This window comes from Scatophagus argus, chromosome 5 (assembly GCF_020382885.2).
Source record: "Scatophagus argus isolate fScaArg1 chromosome 5, fScaArg1.pri, whole genome shotgun sequence".
Lineage (NCBI taxonomy): Eukaryota > Metazoa > Chordata > Actinopteri > Scatophagidae > Scatophagus > Scatophagus argus.
In genome coordinates, this window is record NC_058497.1 from 10449223 (window position 1) to 10470314 (window position 21092).

The following is a 21092-nucleotide window of genomic DNA, read 5'->3' on the forward strand; positions in this document are numbered from 1 at the left end:
AACAGAGCAGTCAGTGGACACCAGCAGGAAAACCGGATAAGATCTTTTCCACAAATTCTGATCCGGTTTCATCCACACAGTATGTAGTATGAGACCTAATGTCATGAAATATTACAGGCTTCTTGCAGGGGATCATATGTGCTCACCCAGGTTACACAGTTTAAGAACAGGTGTTTGGGACGCACATTGGGAATGACAGAGGCACCTGTTCTTCCTGTTACAAGTCAGTGACAATGACTCTGAAAAAGTCATTTTAAACTTGAAATGTGGGACTTTTGCATATAAATGTATGTCTGTTACATTCAAGTCTTGTCAAGCAGTCCCCACAGTACCAATTAAGTCAATCACTGTCAGATATAACATTTTATATTTTGCTGCGTTGTTAAACATGCAGTCGGTGGCAAATTTTTCTCACCAGCAGCACCAATTTGCCAGAAATGAAGGGGAGAGCAACCATATGGACAGAGTAGACTGTAAAAAATAGGAGTCATTACTTTCACTTACCAGAAGGGGGAGGCAAAGGTTCCACACTGCAGGTTTAAGGTAAAATAGCTACCTAATGTTGCCAAATGCGAGAGAAAGACCAAAATTAACAAATTACCTATTGAAGAAATGAAAAGACCTAAATATGCAAAGCAAAAAGAACAAAGCACATGATTTAAATTGCCGTGAGTGAGCATAGATGCGAGGAGTTTTACAAAATACAACAAAGTAATGAGAATGCATTTGTAATAGAAAATAAATACTGAAATGTTGAAATAAAAATATAAGGAATTTGAGTAACCAGAATTCATGCAGGCAGAATATTACAGGTTTTCAAGAAAGGAGAACAGCAAACACAATCCCAGCAATAATGTACATGTACAAGTGTACAATGTACACTTATAATATGTAAGGTGAGACAGACGAAGCACATCCCTGTCACTATGCAGTGGTTTGGGGATTAACTGATTTAAATAGGGCAGTAATATTAATCTGATCATGAATTTAACATGACCTAAAACCCAGGTCTAGCTTGCAGCCGCTAAAGGCTACAGTGGTCCTTACACCAACAGTCTTCCACTGGTGGCAAATAAACAGCACACATTGGTACCTTATACAACCACAGCAGCAGAGGGATTTCACCTACTTCATTTTTCTCTACACACATGTAAAAAAACAAGAAAAATAATTCATACTCCACTCACTGATTAAATGTTTGACCCCAAACATCCATCACACTGCTACTTGATCATTTATGCACCACTTCATTGTGTACATGATTAATTCTTTCCTCACCTTCACTTGTCACTCAATGACAATTGACAAGGACGGTCCATCCCTGAATGTCCTACAGTTTTATTCTTTATCATCCCATTCATCTCCACGTACCTTTCAGTGACGCACACCTTCATCTGTTCTCATTAAGCCAAAGCTGCAAAGAGGAGAAAATGGAGTCTATTTTCCCTCAATTTAGGAAGATGGCTAATTTCCACAAATAGAAATCACACAAAGCAAACCAATTTAATATCTATAATATGATGCATGACTCTGGTCCCATGTCTGACTGACCTCACTGGGTCATCTTACCTTTCTCCTTCCTTCTTTTATGTGGGAATGCACTAGGAGACTAATATTTGTTTTACCCTTAGTTCTCCTCAATTTGAAACCCTTGAGAGGTCATTAAAAATAATCTAGCAGCAGAGCAGGTTGTGTCTGACACATTAGGACACAGTTCATGCGATGAACTTACACTGCCATTTGCACAGCAGCCTGCAAGGCTCCGACATGGCGGAGCCTCTAATCATGCAAGTATCGTATCTTCCGTTGTGTTGCTCTAATGCGTGTCCTGTGGTGCAATGCACCCACAGCATCTCCACACAGGCAACAAGTATGTGTGACAAGCTCTCTCTCTCTCTATAAACTTTGGACATATGGCCAAGCCAATTACTGTACAGTAGGATAGATAATGTGCTCTGAACAGATACCAAAAACTGCAAATTACGGCAGTAATATTCTCCACAGCCCTCCCCCTCCGCAGATCTGTTAACCAGTTCACACAATGTATCACAAATGTTACAGCACCCCTTCTCAGAGTAATGACTCAAATCTAAACATACAGACCTCATTCAAGCCTTGCCAGAATCAGCAGAATGAACTCATTGGCAAGTTCTCTGATGTGCAATAATCTGTTTAGAAATTATATGAAAATGGTGTCCCATTTAAGTTCAGTTCTTGGATCATGATCATCAGATTCATATGTTTTCTTTTGTACCAAAAGCAAGTAGTTTCTGTTTGCACAGTGCAAATGGGAAACAACAGCAGGGCTTGTCATGTTGCAGATGTGTGAGAATGTAAACAAAGAAGCTTTAGGTTAAAGAAAAAAAAGAAGAAGATGGTCATCAGTTTTCCAATAAAAGAGGCATCCCAGAGTGAAGTCTGTCACTGTGCAATTTGACAGTAATCTCAAAAATGAGCTGAAGTTAGGGACCATCGTAAGAGTGCATGGAAGCTTCTTTTCCTCCTTTTCAAGCTTTCTTCTTTGTATATCCTTAAAAAGACTTTATTTTCACTTTATTTCCATCACAGTGATTCTCAGTTTCAGGTGATTACACACTACTGAAAACATAGTTATGAATATTATATTAATCTCTGCAAATATTACACTCAATTTCTGCCCCATAAATCCCTGTAATGCTGCTTCCACTTCTCATACAAATTCATGGAAATACAAAAACATGAACACACTAGAAGTTCATTATTCAAATGTCCCTAAAGAGAGGAAGAGAGAAAGAGAAATGCTTATATTATATTGTGAGCTGTAGCATATCCACCTCAGCTTACTTGCTCCATCCTGCAGAAGAATACTTCACAAACAAGCTGGCTAGTATTATTATTTTGTGTGTGTACACAACCCAGCACAACACAAAAGCACTGTTCTTTTTAAATTGTGAACATATGTCCTTGAGGGTGATTGAGTGTGAGAAGACTGAGGTGAGGGAAGAGTTGAAATCAGGCAAATGAGATGCTTCACGTCCACTTTCAGATAAAGTTGTTTATTTTTTACCTCTGCATGCCCAAAAATTATCCCCAAGCCTTATGAGAAACCATATAGTGTGCATAAAAATGCTTTCAAAAAACATTTCCAGGACCTTTTTAAATTTCCATGGAATAATGCTATTATATTTCTCTGCTTCCACTCATCAGTAGCCTGATGAAAGCCGGCTGCCTGTTTTTGTATCGTTCAGTGTCACTAAATCCCTTCTCATTTTGAAAGTTTTCAGTCTTTCATTACCCTCTCTGTGTATCCCTTTATCAATTTTTTTTTCTTTCTTTCCCAGACTTTTGTGTTTGTTTCTTGGTCTGCATGAGAACGAGTCATCCTCCCTCTCTTTATCCCTTCATTTTCTCTTTCTGTGCCCGTCAGCTATTCCCTTCACTAACTCAATCTGTTTCTCGCCCCTTCTGTTTTTGAATCTTCTTCACACTGCTGTTGTATCCCTAATTTCTCATCCTCCTCCCACCATCATTTTCCTGCTCTCCCACTTCACTACAGCTCGTGACCAACTGTTCCTGTACTTCCGTTTTTCTTTCTGTTTCTCTTTAGCTGTCTGAATTTGTCCTTCCCCTAATCACCTGTCCCATTTGAATGATGGGTGCCTCAGTCTCAACTGACAGGCGAGGTCAGACTCATTCTCACTTTGTTGTGGTGTTAAATAGTAATTTCTGGTTAACTCAAGGGGATGTCTTAAATGCTTTTTTGTTATAGGATTAACCAATAGAGTACTGATTTTTCATTGGCATCATGGCCATGGTAAAATGTCCTCCCGAAGATAATCAATTTTTTTTCTTTTTTCTTTTTTGTTTGTTGAAAATACACCAAGGCTATGCAGGCTCTGTGTTTTTTTGCATTTGACTTTCATAGCTGAACATAAGTGTTCATCACTTTTGATCTGTTGATCTGAAGAATTATTCTTATAAGATCACCAAATTCAGATCTTTGCCGTGTCGTGTATTTGATGCTGAAGCTTTACCTCTTTCTGTCTCTTTTCTTTCTCTCTATAACTCTTCATCTGCGGAAGTTCACAAATGTTTCATTCACTACTGCTGCAATAGTGTCAGTACCTCGGAGTGAAACCATTTCTGAGATGAGGAGCCATTTGCAGTGGATGCGAATTCACTGCCTGAGCTTGTAACTTGACCCAAATAAGCAAGAGCCTCTCCCTTCCATGCTCCTGAAATCTTTTCATTGTAAAGCAATGTCAGCTCATGATGATCAAATCAGTTACAGCATAGTTCAACATCCAAGACACATCATTAAGTAGACACATAAAGGACTTAACTACCATAAAATGACTGGTGAGGGAGAAAAAAGACAATAAAATTAAACCCTAAAAGGACTATAACAGCATAATGAAAAGTCATGAAGTATTGGAGAGTTTGTTAAAATGATGATACTGATTTGCCAGCTTCACATCCAGCTAGGGGGCATTAATAGCAGTAGCTCAGTGACCATCAATACTGAGGAAGAAAAAGGTTAAGAAATATTTCCACTGAAAATCAAAATTCTTGCAGTGTTTCAAATGTTTTTTTTGTTTGGAATAGGTACCTTTTTTAAAGGACTGCACTTTTCTTGAAAACGCCCCACAAGTTGTCTGCCTTATATTCCTGGATTGGTAAGAGTAATTTCACTTGACTCACAGTGGGAGGTTTTGTACTCTTAATTAGTGAAGCTGTCACTGTCATGTGCATTAATCACAGCTCACCCCTGATATCTGTCAAAGTGTCGTGTCTGAGAACTTAAAGGTGGCACTGACATGAGTCAAAACAACTAGACTCCTGTGAAGCAGCTGTTCCTTGTTCCAAAAAAAATATAAATAAATAAAATAAAAATGTATAATTTGGTGATGAAACTAGTGTTATTATTATACGGGAGCTGCTGGACTGAGAGAGAGAGAGAGAAGCATAAATCATACAGTTTGAGAGTCCTTTCTACAATAGTGAACAGTTATTTCAGAGTTTATAAAGGTGAAATCCTATATTCTGCTAGAATAGACCTTCTCCAAGTCCAAACATTATTAGACACCAGAGGCACCTTTGACTGTGATGAGCGAGTTTCAAATATTGGCGTGGCGTCTACAAATGGAAATCTGCATGCTGACTGCTGCATTTTTTTTTCCTTTTGTTTTTTTTTTAGTACATTTCTCTGTCCATACACCTTTGCTTCCTGACTGGCTACAAAATTAGCTATACTGTGCTATTGGATATTACTTTTCTATGTTAGCAAAACAAGGCACTTCATAATGTCTTTCATTGATCCATCAACACACCAATGTAGTACTGGCTTAGCAATCCAGCAATTTGGCACAATTAAGGCTTGAGCTGCTCTTGCACATGAGCCACAGCTGCCCCACCTTTTCTCTGCTGGTCTGCTGCTCTTATCTACTGGTCTAAGAATGATATGAAAATTAATCCAATATTTTTTGTGGTTTTGGAAAGATCCCTAGGACAAAACTGCTTTGGCGATTGCCATGCTACCTACGTACCTGTCCAGCATGTGGTGGAGCACCAAGACACAGATCAGATGCAGCAAAGGACAAAAGCCCTACTGTGACACAGTTTGTTTCCCGCTTCAGGGATGATGATAAAGGTTAAGCAGTTTTCTGCATTTTTTTGTAATTTTTAGCTTTTCTTGATCCCTGCGGTCATGGCAAGAGAGGAGTACCTTGACTTAGCACACAGAAGTTTCCCATGCTGAAATGAATCCTGTACTGTATCTTCAAAGACTTCTTTATTATCGTTTATAGAGATTCCTTTTGCTGCCCTTTTTTCTTTGTAGTCTTCATCATCTTCTTCTCTCTCTCTTTCTTCCTCTTAGTTTCTCTCACCCTCCCACTTGCCCAACCTCACTGTCTTTATCTTCATCCATTATGGATGAGGCGCATTGAAGACAATGTGATTCTCTCTTAGAAATACCAAACGTTTTCAGAAACAAGTGCGCAGAGATGTCGCTGATAATGCCAGCGGTCATGTCTCAACAGACCACCTTTGCCAAATATACTCCCTCCTCAACTTTCCTGCTCTCAGTATGTATCTTATTTCCCTCCCTTTCCTTTGGCAGTGTCAGACATAGGCACATACACCACATCCTGTGAGCAGTGCAGGGGTGTCACTTTAAAAGGTCAAAGGAGTAAGTTGTGTGTGTGTGTGTGTTTGTGGTGGGGAAGGATAAAGATCCAAACAGATGATGACAAAAATAAATATATATATAGAAAAATATATATAGATAAATATATATATATATATAAATAAAGACAAGTTAAAATACGCAACCCTTCATAGGCACACACAATCTTTGTTGCACCAGATTCAAGGTCATTCAACTAAAACAGTTCATTCCCTCCAACATCTCATTAGCTTTTTGTATCAACACCGACCTTCGCTCAGCGACACTGTTTATTATCACATTACTGTCTTCAGTGACAGAGTGAAGAACAACAACATAGCAGGCTAAACTGTGAAACACTTCCAGTGACAAGAATAAATACATTCAGCAAGTACTAATGGCAGCTGTCAGATTGTTCACAATAACACTACAGATCATATGTGTACAAAAATCTTTTTGTTGTTCAATATCACATGTAACGCAGGGCTGACTGGCCATATTGCACTTAGAAAAAGTGTTTTCTTGTGCAGGATGATGCAAAAAGTGAAAAGAACATTTAAATTCAAACAAGCTGCTAATTATACACCTGTTAAAATTTCTTGATTATTGATTTTTTTTTTATCTAATTTTAAATTTTCAAACTAGGAATAATGCTGTACAACTCTCTGTACAACATGGATGAAGCAGAAACATTTTTGTGGTTGTGTGTTTAACCAAACGTGTGTCAGTTGACATAGAGCAAAAAATACATCTTCCTGATTTAAAGAATGCCACAGTTTATATCAACTTTGTAGTCATATCTTGGGTCATCATTATATGGTTTTTGCTGATCAGTACATGAATACATACCCAGGGCATTCCTTGTTGGCAGGTGTCAGCATTTCCTGCAGGCTGAAAATCAGTTTCAGATCCCAAAATCTGACAGTTTGAAGTCATACATTACAAACTAATCTCTGTTTTGTCCAATATGAATCCACTCAAACATTTTTATTAGTCTGCATTCACTTTATAATCACCATATATACACATTTGAAAGAAAGGCTTAACATGTAAGCACAAGTGAAAAATCTCAGAAGCACCATTTGGCTTGGTTGTATAGTGTACAGTATCAACACATGTAAGAAAAAAGAAAGATAGTAAAAAGACATGCTGACATGTTCGCAGCTACATCTCTGAATTTGAAACAATCATCACGAATGCTGGTCACGGTAGCAACAGTTGCAACAAAGGTTCATGATAAAGCATAAAATTATTTTATCCTGTCAATTGATACAGATAATGTAATTTTAGTGTAATGTAATTTGGAGCATTTCTTCCTTTTTATATAAACTGCACACTTAATATAGTAAAAATCAGTTTATTTGACTTGCATTCATAAAATGTTTACCATAGTGGTAAAGACAAAGTTTTGTTCATTCTGTCTGTCTACTGTTCTTTGTAAACTGTTGCAGGCTGTATGAAACAGTACAGCCCAGGGAGGCTTCTTCACTCCTTTAGAAGATTAAAGTTACAGCCAATAGAATGAGCAGGAACATGTAGTTAGAGTGGAGTGTTATTCCATTTTTGTTAGCACAAATCTGCAGATCATCTGTGGAGTAAAAGGAAAACAAAGACTTGTAATAATTCACAGAAGGATTGTATTAAAGTAAGCTAATTTGTACTTATGTGTACATGTATGGGTCTAGTTCAGTTTTTTTTTTTTTTCAAATCTCCTGTCATTTTCGAGAAAAACTTACCTTAAAAGATAAGACTGAATGATCAGTCTTATGAGAAACCTCTTTTTACATGGCATAGTTTGGTTAATAGATGAAGGTGGAGAATTGATGGCACACAGTAGACCAACAATTCTACATGTGTAGATATGCAAGGTGTGTGACTTCACTGGACAGGTGTTTGAATATTATTCACCCTGTGTGTATTCAGTAAAGTGACGACCAACCCTCCTCTCCTCCCGCTCAGACCACCAGAACTGTGCTGAAGCAGAGGGGGCAGCGAGCCCGGATACAAATATTTTCCATTGGCTGTATGAGACAAAACACTTCCCCGGCAGTGCCTGACGCAAATCCTCCTACGACAGATAACTGCATAGAGTTCTCTGTATGTGTGAGTGTGTCTGTATACACCATTAATTATTCATTTATTTTTTCCCAGAGAAACATCTGACAGACCTAAATCGAACCAGGCAGGCCAACTTTGACCCGTGTGCCCCCACTTTGGGTAGCTTTAGCGTATACCATGTATAAGGCAGGCAGATAGATGTGTGAATGTTTGTGAGAGTCTAACCTGATACTTTCTCGATTTTAGGAATTAATTTGTTCCAGAGGTGACACTCTTTAGCTCTCATCATCCTCTTTTGTTCTGGATGGTTGTAGTTCAGAGTGACATACTCTTGCTGTTCAGGGATGAACACAGGCCATTTAGCTCCATCAGTGCCTGGATTCCTGACAAAAAGAAGAGTCAATTAAGACAAATCAACAATGTCATGGGGGTTCTCACACAGCTTGGGTAACTGATTGTCTGACTGATTATTCGTACCCTGTTCGGGCAAAGTTGGCCCAGTGTTTCATGAACTTCTTGGTCATGTTCACTTCATTCTTTGTGTACCCCAGGGTTGCATCCAGAGGCAATCCAAAGACAAATTCTATCTCATAGGCGTGCATGACGCCCATCCACTCTGGCCAAAGATTGACAGATGAACGGTGGTCAAAAAGATAAAGGAAGGTCTTACCACCATGTTGTGAGTACCTGGGGAAAAAATGTTAATACTCAAGGTTAATTTAAGAAAATAAAACACAAACATACAGAATGTAATAGCCACTACAAAATGAGAAGTGACTGTTATTATTCTTGAGGATAACAGCTAACTGAGCCACCTCATTCACGACATTCATGACACATCACTACTTCAAACTGAATGAATTACTTAAACCGGACCTATTATTGTATTTCACTTTCTCATCTGTATCTAAACCAAGGATTTAAAAAATTCCAGGATATGTACTGCGTTGTGAAATGTAATGTGACTTGCTCAAAAGGTCAAGTTAAAGGACATATATAAAAGATACTACTATGACTGACTTGAAAAATTATAAATGTGTTGAAAAAGATGTAAAATGGACATTTACAAGTGCAACTATTGTGCTGGAACAATATGACCCCACCAACAGCACCCTTATTATTTTCTGTTTTTGGTCTAAATTTCAGGTTACAGACCAAAGTTATATTTTACTTTCACTACGATTACACATTACTTTTGACCTTTTAATAGCTCTAAACTTGCTTGTTTCACCATGCCACATAGTTAAAAGACCAAAATTATCCTTCTCTGTCCAGATATAACATTTTAACCATCGACGTTTGTGGTCATCTAACCGTAAGACCAAATCATCAAAAGTCCTAAGTGTTCCTTACCTGTAAGCAAACTCTAGCACAGGACAAAAGAACAGTTGATCTCCAACCAGCTTACTCAGTAAGTCACGATTTTTTATCCTGTTGTTCTCATCTGTCCAATCAGTATACTCGAAAATGGTTGTTTCTTTTGTGACATCTTCGACATCAGCCATTGTAAGGTCCACTCCTTTCAGGTACTCATTCCTGGTGATGAGACTCTCACCAGTGATGTTAAATCCAGGCGCTCCATACATTAAAAAGTAGGTCCCTTCGTCCTTATTTAAGCCTAACATCAACTCTTTCTTTGGGAGGTTACCAGTACTCAGCAGCAACTGCAGTGAAAAACAAAAATCGTTTGGCGTTTGTGATGCAAGGCATGTTTCAAATGAAAGATTTAAATAATACTTAAAAGTACAAGACGAAAACAAATAACACTACATCAATGAAACCTGGGGGCAGTCGTGGCTTAGAGGTTTGAGAAGTGGCTTGTGGTTCGATTTCACCCGAGCTGGCAGGAAAAATTTGGGTGTGGTGGAGTTATGTTGATGTGCCCTTGAGAAAGGCACTTAACCCCCCCTTAACTTATGCATAAAAACTTCTGCATAAAATAAACATATATTTCAGGTTCAATAGGCACATTCACACCTATTTACACAGAGATAGACAAACACACACACACACACACACACCTACACCTACTTCGACATCATCTGGAAGGAAGTCCCCATCAACAACGGGGGCAAAAGCCATGCCTAAGAGTGTAGTCTGCTCGAGAACATCAAATTGCCTCGCTGTAATTTTCTGAGGATCAGCCTGCTGCAGACAGGCTTCCAGATTAGCTGGATCAGATGTGGGACACCCTAGTAAAGCTGCCAGCTTCTTGGACCTGGATGTGGACAAGGCAAGCAAAGAGAGTGACAGCTGAGAATGGGATAACAAGGGTGGGAAAGGCAGATGTTTGTGGATGAAAGAGTGCAAACCAATGAGAAATGGAACCAATGTACTCAGAATCTTTAATCAAGCATCATATGTATATATCCATGGTCACCAGGACACACATGACGCTGGTCCTCGTGGAAAGATATTAAATACTTTAACACTGTAGGTCCCCATTTGTGTGAATGAAATTTTATTTTCATGAAGACTAACTGATTATGACAAAACATCTGTCCTTTTCATTTAATGCTTCAGCTTCAAACAATCAGTGAGACAAAAAACACAAAAATTATGATTCAGGACGTGCCTTGGTTTTGAAGTCACCATTTTAATATGTTTTCGTTAAAATAGGAGGCAAAGAATTGCTTCTTTTTTAAATTTAATTACACAGTAATTTACTGAACAAATTATGGCTAAGTCTTAAAAAACATTCTGTCCAATACATACAAAATAAAATAAATATCTTTCAAGCGGCAGCATTAGAAAATTACTCTATGGAATCACCTTGGCCAGTTTTATCTTATCATTAGGACTGCAACACTCCCAGATTGTACTTTGATCTATTGTATTAAATGTCCACTCATCACTCGTGGGATAGATAGCAGATGCCTTGGATAAGTCGTGGGCAAATTTAGCTTGTACTTTTTAATAGAGGGCTGATATCACTTGCTGGCTGAAATACTGACGAGGGCACTTTGTACTGGGGCTCAATTACTTGTGTGTTGAACACGTTTACAGCATTTGTTTTTGCTTTGACCTGATCTGAATTCTTAGCCAGAGGCCATTCAAAAGCAATGGGGAGCGGCGTTTGCCTGTCACGTTCATGTTCACATATTCACTTGAGTGATGGAGGGAGTAAAAAAAGAGACTAAATAGACCAATTTAAAAATGACTGAATTAGTACTCCCTACCTGCTCCAGGCCGCAGCCTGGCTAACTGTGGCCCAGGGTGCATTTGGAGAACCACTTTGCATCACAGCCCTTTTAAAGAGACCATGGCTGCCTGGTGAGAGCAGGTGGAAGCCCACAGATGCCGATCCAGCGCTCTCTCCAAACAAAGTCACCTGAAAACAACAACAAATAACAAGCCAACAGCTTGTTTCATTGTCGTTTATCCAAGTGAAACAAATGTCAAGATTTTAGCATACAGGACAAAACTGTTTTACCTTTGAAGGATCACCTCCAAAAGCAGCAATATTATTGGCTACCCATTGGAGGGCTAAGCGCTGGTCCAGCAGGGCTGCGTTTCCACGGACGTTCTTGTTGTCAGGAAGAGACAGAAAACCCAAAGGTCCGAGTCTGTCATAACACAAGAAGAGAAAAGAGTTGACAAAAGATTAAAAAAAAGTAATTGGAAATAAATTCTACACTACACTTGCAGATTCCACAGTAATCTTTATCAGTGAACAGAAGTGTTGTGAACATAGTGATACTGTGATTTTTTTTTTTTTTGTTTGTTTGTTTGTTTTTTTTCATAAATTTCTTTGCTTGGCATAATGCGCTCAAACCTGCTATCAGCTTTTAATCACCTAAAACCTGCTCTAAGATTCTCCTCATTGCTAATCACAAAGGAGTTTCTAGTTCCATACAGTCACTATAGCACCCATTACTGACAGTTTATTGTATTTCTTTGTTTACTTTACTCTTTACCTGTAATTCATTGATACCACAACAACACCTTCAGAATGACTCAAGAAGCGACCATCATAAATGTCAAGAGAGGACGTTCCTACAGAGAACCCGCCTCCGTAGATCCAGACAAGGACAGGAACAGGAGTGAGAGGCTGGCTTTTGTTGAAACGAGGGGACCAGACATTTAGGTACAGACAGTCTTCACTCTGAGGAGTGTTTGGGTTCCACATCTCTGCACCTTGGAATCCTGGAAAGTACCATCCATAAAGACAAACGTCAGTGAAGACTGATTTGTACTGTAATGCAGCAACTGATGCATTACAGTACGTCTTATCTTGTCTTATCTCGATTCCTTCTGATCTTTAGTGTATAACATGAGAAAGTTTAAGTTCATTATGACAGTTGCAAGCAATATATTCTGAGTCACATATTAACTGAGGCAGTAAATAAATAAATTTCTATCTATCTATGTTGTCACATGTTTATATGCCTTATGTTTTGGGCATCTCCTCTGTATATATCCCTGCCACTGTTTGTAGCTTGCTTCCAAGCAACCCCTGACAGGTGGCTGTGTGAATAAATAGCTAAGCATCCATGACCCATCCCAATTCTTCTCTTGGGTGGGGGTCTAGGCCTATATCAAATTCACTTTGTGTATGCGTGAATGTGTATAATTAGACACAGCGGACATTAGGGTCTGATTTAAATCTGCAACTTAAAGTTTCAACTTTAAGGGGTAGTTTATCTTTTGCATGAAGAGGCAAAGTGTGATGTTTTCTGTGGACCTGAACTAGCCTTGCCAGAGTCTGATAAATAATGATGATGTCATAGTAAAGTCATGAAAGGTCAGGCTTGGAGTACTACACATAAGAAGAGCATCCGGCCAAAATTTGACTGCTCAAACTTCTGCATTTGGGCTTCTTCCCACCATTATAGGAAAGCACATCTTGATGTACATTAACACTACACAGCACTGCGATAAAATCCTTTGCTACTTGTTTTGCAAGACATGTTATCTAGCTGACAACAAAAAACCTGCAAGTCACTACTCAGTGGTCTTTGATTAATGGTAATTATTCTACATCAAGTGGATAATGATTAACTAGAGAGTGATTCAAAATACTCGGCATCATAAGAATCCTCATCCAGTACATGTCCTGAAAATAAAACATTTTTTTCTTCTACTACTAAATTATCTTTTCTCACAAGATAGTTACTTGTGTAAAAAAAACATTTCACTGTTGTGGTTTGCACACAATGATAATAATGGGTATGAACAAAGATCAAATTTTGTTCCAAACAAAAACATTAAAAATGTATATATTTTGGGACATTGGTGGCTCCATATAGTCCCAAACAATCATCAAACAATGGCTGTGTGTTTTAATTAGTGGGCCTCTTTTTGGCAGGGATTTAACTCACAACACTTTAAATGATTCCTGGCACATGTACAGTGGCTATATGTATGAACTGTGTCCATTCATGTGAGCATGTATCCTACCTGGATAAAGTGTATCAGGCATCTGGTAGCAGCAATTTGGAAATTTGATGGCATCCCTCACCCCTTGCCATGCCTCTACTGGCTCTGGAGCTCTGAATCGCAGTTTACCCAGAGGAGGTTTTCCATAAGGAATTCCAAGAAATGCTCTAACATCACCGCCCGACACTGAGAGCAACTTCCCCTTAATCACTCCATGCTTAGTACTGATTGTAAGGTCATCTTGAGAGGCAGGCGATGCAGACAGGAAATAAGACAACAGAAAAAGAAGCACAAAGTTTGTAGCGGAGACTGTCGCCATTGAAAATCCTGGGGGGACAAAAGTTAAATGAAACCTATTAGATTTAAATATTGTTTATTTATTATGATAATATTTCACCAGCACGGTTGCCCTCAACTTGCCCTTAACTCTCGATATTCATCACAGAGAAGTTTCTACTTTTGTACACCAGTTTAGCATTTCCAAGCTTTGTCTGTGCTGTGGTACCCTCAATTCCCTATACTGCAAATACTTTTCAGGCTTTTCCTTTTTACTTCCATAGTTTACTTTTGATTAATCGATTAAACAGTAAAGTAAAGATAGAGTTTAGTACAAATTAATGACGGTAATCATGCACTTTAATGAACTGGGGTCAAGTATCAAGGACCAGGTTTAATTATATTAATTTCTGTGACTGTATAAGATATGGTCAAAGTTTGGATGCTGTATAATTAGACTCAGGACTGTTAAAGCTTGCGGAAAATACCAGCGTGCCTTTCCATATCAACCATGCAGTACAGCAACTGCTACCGGGCATCTGCATTCAGCCCATGCCTTTGGCAAACTGTGGAGCAAATGTCCAATTCCTCGGAAAATACAACCAAATACTGCGCTGTGTGTGTGTGCGTGTGTGTGTGTGAGAGAGAGAGAGATAGCCTTACAGGGTCATTCCCACGGCAAGTGCGTTTCTTTAGAAGCGTCTCATTATAATCCTTAAACATTTGAAAACAATAAGCAAATAAGGAAAGTGATTGCATGCGTGCAGCTGACTCGTGGAGCCCCTTTACAAAGATAAACGCTTAACAAATGTCAAGTTTCCGGAGTAAAAGCGCGTACAGCTGAATTTAAGAAGGCGCGCCGTCTCCTTACGCAGTGAAGGGAGACGCGCTCACTCAAAGATGAATGCCAATGACTATTAAACAAACACATATCCTAATAGTGATTTGCCAGTAGTAATTCATAAAAAGCCCGACATCTTACCTTGTCAGTTAGCAGTTTGAGTCTAGCTGGAGTGAATAAGGACCCAGAACTGAGGGGGTGAAGAAGGCGTGTACGGAATCTGTGCAGCGTCTGCTGGGCTGGGCCTGTCCGCCACCCATAATAACGCATGAAGCCAGATAACACTACTACTACTACTACTACTACTACTACTACTACTACTACTACTACTAATAATAATAATAATAATAATAATAATAATAATAATGATAATAATAATGTTTATTTCTACTACCTGTAGTGAAAGTATTGTCAGCACAATGACAATGATCAAAAGTAAAAGCTCTGCATAAAACCGAGACTAAAATTGGTACATGACTTCATTAAACCAGAAATACAAAAGCATTTAAAGAATTTAACTGAAATGTCATCCTTTACTGGGCTATGGTGGAAATGATTTTATTTACCTTATCATCTGATTAGTCCAGTGGTACCTACCCACTGGACGGGCAGCCTCCAAAGGGTCACAAGATAAATCAGAGGTGCAATAGGATGATTAATGGGAGATGAAAAAATTACAACAAAACACCAAAAGTAATGTTATACAATTCTGTATTCATGTGTTATACTTTCTTCTTTGTTGGTTATTTACAGGTCTACATCTTAGGCCTTAAAAAGTTACTTTTTTCACTGGTGGAAGTGTTAACAAGTCAGAGGAGGTCAGAAGTAAAACAAAAAACTGGGGTGCATCTGGTTCACTCTTTAAAAATCCATAGTATTTTATCTCCTCATCATATTACTAAATCAGAAAATAAAATAGTTTAAAGCAGCACAAAGCAGAGAAAAGTCCAAGTGCCTCAAAATTGAATTCTATACATAAGTGCCGTACTTCAGGAAAGGTTACTTTCCACTACTCCCAGCAGTGATATTACTGAGGGTTCACTGCTTCTCTCCACGTCACCTCAGCAGGACACACACAGTCATTTTGATTATATTCTGGTCATCAGTTCAATGACAAAAAACAAGAACAAGAACATTATGCTGCACTGAAACCAGGGCTGCATTTTGCACCAAACATTGATGGGTTCATTTAGCACAAAGACACATGCTTTTGTTTGCTTGTCCTACATTCCAATCCTGTCTCCTTGAAATTCAGTTCATATACCGGCAAATATGTTTTGAAGGAAACAATGTCATCTGACAATATTGCAATCAGGAGAGACTTAAATGGATGCTTAAAGAGTAAAAAAAAAAATAATTTATTGACACAGTGCATAATAGGACAGCTGAAGGGAAAAAAAAGATCAGATGAGTAAATCGAATAAGCAGGAAGATGGTCAGCCTTTTCTACTGAACTTACACTATGCTTCATATTTATTTATTTATTTTTTCCTTCCTAACATTACTTGCTCTTGCAATGCAATACTGTATCAACTCAAGCTTGAGCACCTGGTTGACTTGGGAGAAAGACACCATGTCTTGGTTAAATATTGAAAAAGTTCAGTTATTTGTTTACTAAGCTTTAAATTCCCTCACGTTTAGCAAAGTGCTTTTGTTTGTCTTAAACCTAACCACATGTGGGACACAGTACAATGAAAATCCTGCTCACCCACCCCGGTCACTTCACTCTCACTTTTGTGCACTGTAAGAACTTAGCACTCGATTCACTTATTTCAAGTCAAGCCACTTTTGATCGTATTTTTTCAATCTTTTGTTCTTTTTTGTATTTATCCTTTTCATATTTATGTTTGAACTTGATGAAAAAAATACCTTGACTTAGAATGTATTTCTATTAATACTGAGTGGTATATTGCTAGCTGGCTGTACAGACTACCAAGTAGTCTGTACAAGACTACCACTACCAAGCCTACTTCAAGCTAAACTGTATCCCTATCAAGGAAATCAAGGATGCTTAAATGTCCTATGGGGCATGTAATTCCTTTTATGAAGTACACAGGAATGAAAGCTGATTTGCCATAATGACATGGGTCTGGTATCTCCTCATTATACCATTTCCTGTTTCTGTCCTCTGTTTCTTTCTCACACTACTGTCTGCGGCTTTTTTTTTTTTTTTTTTTTTTTTTTTGTCATCTTTGCTTTTCTTTTTCACTTATCCGGAGGCCAGAGCTGGAGAGTAAAGTAAACTTATCTTTGGAATTTTTAGTGCTTTGCAAGTGTGTTTGGATTTGTGTGTGCTGGCTCTGTGTGTAAGAGCGGTGTATGTGTGTTTGTTTATGGATGTGCGAGAAAGCCCATTAAGTATGTGTGCATACGTGGTTGGGCACATATTCATGTTGCCTATAGTATGGTAATGTGTACTTAGATTAACAATGCACAAAGTCTGACTTGGACTCTGATGCAGTGCCCTGCCACCACACATACACAGCGAGGCACACATTCCAAGCCATCTTGATTAATATTACGTTCGCTCTCACTTTGCATACTATACACAGACATAGACCATATATGATTCCCTTGAGTAACCTGCATTTCTCACTAAAATCTTGGATTTCTACCCCTCTTCCTTACATGTTTTTGAAGCATTTTAATCATAACTTAAATAATGGATTTTTTTTCCAAAGGAAAGAGAAAAAGTATTTGATGAAATGATACTGATATTTAGTAATGGTATGTATCAACCAATTACTGAATTGATTTTTCGCATATTTTTGCTGCAACATCAAACATACTCAAAAAATATATTTTCGATGTCAATATAGTGATACATTTCCTTGAAGTAATAACTTCAAACACCAGGGGAAAAAAATTCTCCCATGCAATGATTTGTTTACTTTTCTTGTCTCTCTGTCCGTCAGCATCTCTCTCTCACACTGTTTGTCCATCTTTCAACATACCAACTGGCAGTAACAGTGGACATTAACCTAAGAGAAAGGTATGCATGGGAGGTCTAGCTCTTTAGAGAGATCGTGCAGCTCAGCATGAGGGTTGGGTATATGCCCAGACAGAGGTAGGAGGGGAGAGGCAGCAGTTTGTTTGAGAAGTGAGACGACACCATAACCACACACCATCAGGGATTAGACGGTCAAAGGAAGAAATGACAGGCATTTGATAGGAGCCTTTGAGAGAATGTTTTCTGTCTCTCATTTCCACATCATCAAAATAGGCTTGGGACAGGAATGCAACCCCCCAAACACACACACACACATATACAAGTTAATTTCACCCATGCCCTTTTAATGCCAATCTGCTGTTATGAAGGCAGGGATAAGCAGTAAAAAGAAAGAAAGAAGAAAAAAAATGTTTAATTCATTTCTTGTGTGTACGCTTGGAGCAATAAGATAGTAAATATCCAATCATGGTGTCAGAAAGAAGGATATTGGTTTATGCCATGCTCTTTCTGTCTGTCTCTATTTTATTTGAATGCAAGTTTGTGTGTATGCGTATTCACATGTGTATATATAAGCTATTTAAATCTAGCACTCGAGCATCAGGAAAGTCAAAAATGCCTTCATTGTAAGACTGGTGTTCCTTGACTTCCTTAATCAGCACCACCACATCCTCCTTCTGATTTCCAACACAAAATAGTCAGACATGACGTGCTGATATGTGTGGGTGTACACTAACACACACACGCTAACGTGCAGAGACACAGAGGCCAGATTAACCAGTGGAGGGACTAGCTTCCTTTAACCTTCACAGGTAATATAGCTGCTGTCCTGTTGACTGACATAAGTTCCCTAATTGGTAGAACTGAGATAGATAGGTAACAGGGACAGAGCTGATGGAGTTGGGTTGGGGGTAGTTACTTAAAAGCTGCTGAACTGAGAAATGGAGGGAAAGAGGTAATGCATGTGAGACAGCTGATTAACAGGTTTCCAAAAGAACACTTTAACTAGATAACTGAGTAAATGGAGTGCACAATGGAGACTGACAAGGTCAAGTGCAACAGAGTTGTCTATACCATATACATTTGATGTTTTGTTTTGGGTTTTTTTTTCTTTTTGGTGGCCCACCAAATGTATAGTTAGAGGATACAATACAAAGAGTGGACCCAGGATACTGAAGAACATGCAGAAGTCAAAACACACTGCAAAAGCTAAAACAAAAAGAAAAACGAAACAAGAAAAGAGCCTTGATTGGGGATTCCTTATCCATGACACTTTCAGCTGCAGTTTGTGAGCTTTTAAATTAATTTCTTTCTCTATCTCTCACATCATTTTCACAACACTGCACACAATTCAGACTGCAGTTTCATTTTTAAGTCTATTTGTGCTGTTTGTTAATAATATTATTTAATTATAAAACTAGAGAAAATAAGAGTTACGTTAAGAATTTACACAGAAACCCAGAAATCAATAAGGATAATATGTTTCAATTTGTCAAACAATTCAAAATATTGACGCAACATAATAATTCACGTAAATTAGCTATTATCAAATCCAGTTTCCAGTAATAATCTTGGGACAGAATGACAAATCATGTCAGTTTGGCAAAGGTCATACACTTCCACATCAACTCAGCTAAATTTGTCAACAAAAGTTTTTTTTTGCTTGTTTGTTTGTTTTTTTCCAGCTTCAGTCTTCCAACCAAAATAAAACTTTTTCTTCCCACACAATGGAGCTGAACCAAAATGGCCTCTACAGTATGTAAATCTTAAAACACTGACTTAGTCTTCCAGTGTGTACTGAGTGAACGGTTTTAGTAAAATGACAGCGGAGCATTGTTCCACAGTGTCGCTAAAGTTAAAAAGACAACCCTTAGTTGACGTTAACTTTCATTTTAACTGTCACCATAGCTGAATACATAGCACATTAACCTGGTTTTATTTTGATTTTGTCAGACAGTGTCATAGTAATAACAATAAGGATTTTTCACCACAGTGCAGTGTAGTGTGCAGTGTTTACCTGCCATGATTAATACCTGTTGCATAGTTGCTCAGTTGTCTGAACAGGAACAAAACAAAACAGAAAAATATTTAAAAATACAACTGAATCAGTTGTTCAATGTTAGTGGGAAGCCAAATCAAGCTCGTAGTGCCACAATCAGTTGAGTTACACAACATCTATATTATTATTTAAGATTAAAAAAAGGTCTACAAAAGTTCCGAAGAAGCCTTTCACATGTGCACATTAAATACACCAAATGTGCAAATGATCTCTTCATTTTAGCCAAAGACTAATAAGCTTTTACTGTAACTGGCTATATGCTTTAAGTTGGCTTTTAGGCATATATGATCACTCAAATGTTTCTTCTTCTTATGTTACCAGAAACCAAAACATAAGATCAAAATGTAACTTCCTCTCTCTTTATCCGGACAGAGTGAGTGCTCTGTCCTGAAAACTGGATTTGTCGTGACTGAACCTGCTATGTTTCTTTAAAATCCCCACCACCCACTTAGAATGCGATATTTAGGTCAGGTGAATGTCCACTTTGCTGCATGTAATTCTGGGTAATCAAGTCTTTAAGAACCAAAAAAGGAAATACGGTCATCTCGTACTGCCACTTGAGGCTGCCATGTCCATTTGTCCAACCAAAAAGCTATCTTCTTGTCTCCATGCAATCATGCATGACATCATGTCACTAAATAATAGGTCACATTCTTGGCTCATGCCCATATCCATATTTGGGTCAGGCTTCACTATTCAGAGTAAGTCAACATGGTCCTCATGCATGTCACAGACAGATTACTGGGGATTTAGGCTGTTTATGCTACAGTATGCTGGTGGTCAAAAGGTTAAGAGTGTGAGTGCAGCATGACTGCAGGATAGCAAGTGGACAAGCTTCGCCTGTGTGTGTGTGTCTGTGTGTGTGCATGTATGCCTGTGTGTGTGGATGTGTGCGTGACAGGGAGAGAAAGAAACAGTATGATACATTATACAAACATTTCAATGGTGTAAAATTTAATTTGAAATCCTACTTTGGATTCAATCTTAATAAAACACTCAAGTGTCTTGCGGCCCATTTAGTGTCCCATTGCTCCCATACCTACCCCAAATTCACTCTGTCTTTGTCACTTGCTCATGTTCTCAGAAACACACTCACTCATGTGCACACATGCACACACAAAAGGGTCTTATGAGGCTCCTGTGTGTCTGAAGTGTTGTTTTTATATTGCAGCCATATTTCATTTTGGCCTAGTTTCTTTAAATTGCCTATGGGCTTTTGTATGGGGAGAGGAACCATCACATTTATATATGAGATTGAAGGAAGAGAAAGAGAGGTGGGAGAGTTGTTTATGTTCTTATTCATTTTCTTTGCCTCCTTCTTACTGGCCTTTTTCCTATTGTGTTTCATTTCTTCCAGTTTTTTTTTCTGTTCCTCTATTTCATGTGT

At 38.4% G+C, this 21092-nt stretch overlaps 1 protein-coding gene across 1 annotated transcript; it reads right to left on the bottom strand.

Moving 5' to 3' along the window:
• Nucleotides 1-6314: 6314 nt before the first annotated feature.
• LOC124059365 (acetylcholinesterase-like) lies at nucleotides 6315-14967 on the bottom strand. Its single transcript, XM_046389304.1, has 10 exons — nucleotides 14841-14967; nucleotides 13604-13909; nucleotides 12121-12349; nucleotides 11637-11769; nucleotides 11383-11534; nucleotides 10235-10421; nucleotides 9557-9867; nucleotides 8681-8890; nucleotides 8429-8586; nucleotides 6315-7733 (listed from the first exon to the last, which is right to left on the bottom strand). Exons 2-10 carry the CDS (start codon nucleotides 13899-13901, stop codon nucleotides 7639-7641), a joined length of 1773 nt encoding a protein of 590 aa, XP_046245260.1. The 5' UTR covers nucleotides 13902-13909; nucleotides 14841-14967; the 3' UTR covers nucleotides 6315-7638.
• Nucleotides 14968-21092: the final 6125 nt, after the last annotated feature.

What these genes read in the sequence shown, in the direction of transcription:
- LOC124059365 (XM_046389304.1), bottom strand. Translation starts at nt 13,901, where the DNA reads ATGGCGACAGTCTCCGCTACAAACTTTGTGCTTCTTTTTCTGTTGTCT. An exon ending in GCCTGATACACTTTATCCAG is followed by an intron (nt 12,350 to 13,603) that starts GTAGGATACATG and finishes GGTACTTTCCAG; the next exon opens with GATTCCAAGGTGCAGAGATG. An exon ending in GCCAACTTTGCCCGAACAGG is followed by an intron (nt 8,587 to 8,680) that starts GTACGAATAATC and finishes TCTTTTTGTCAG; the next exon opens with GAATCCAGGCACTGATGGAG.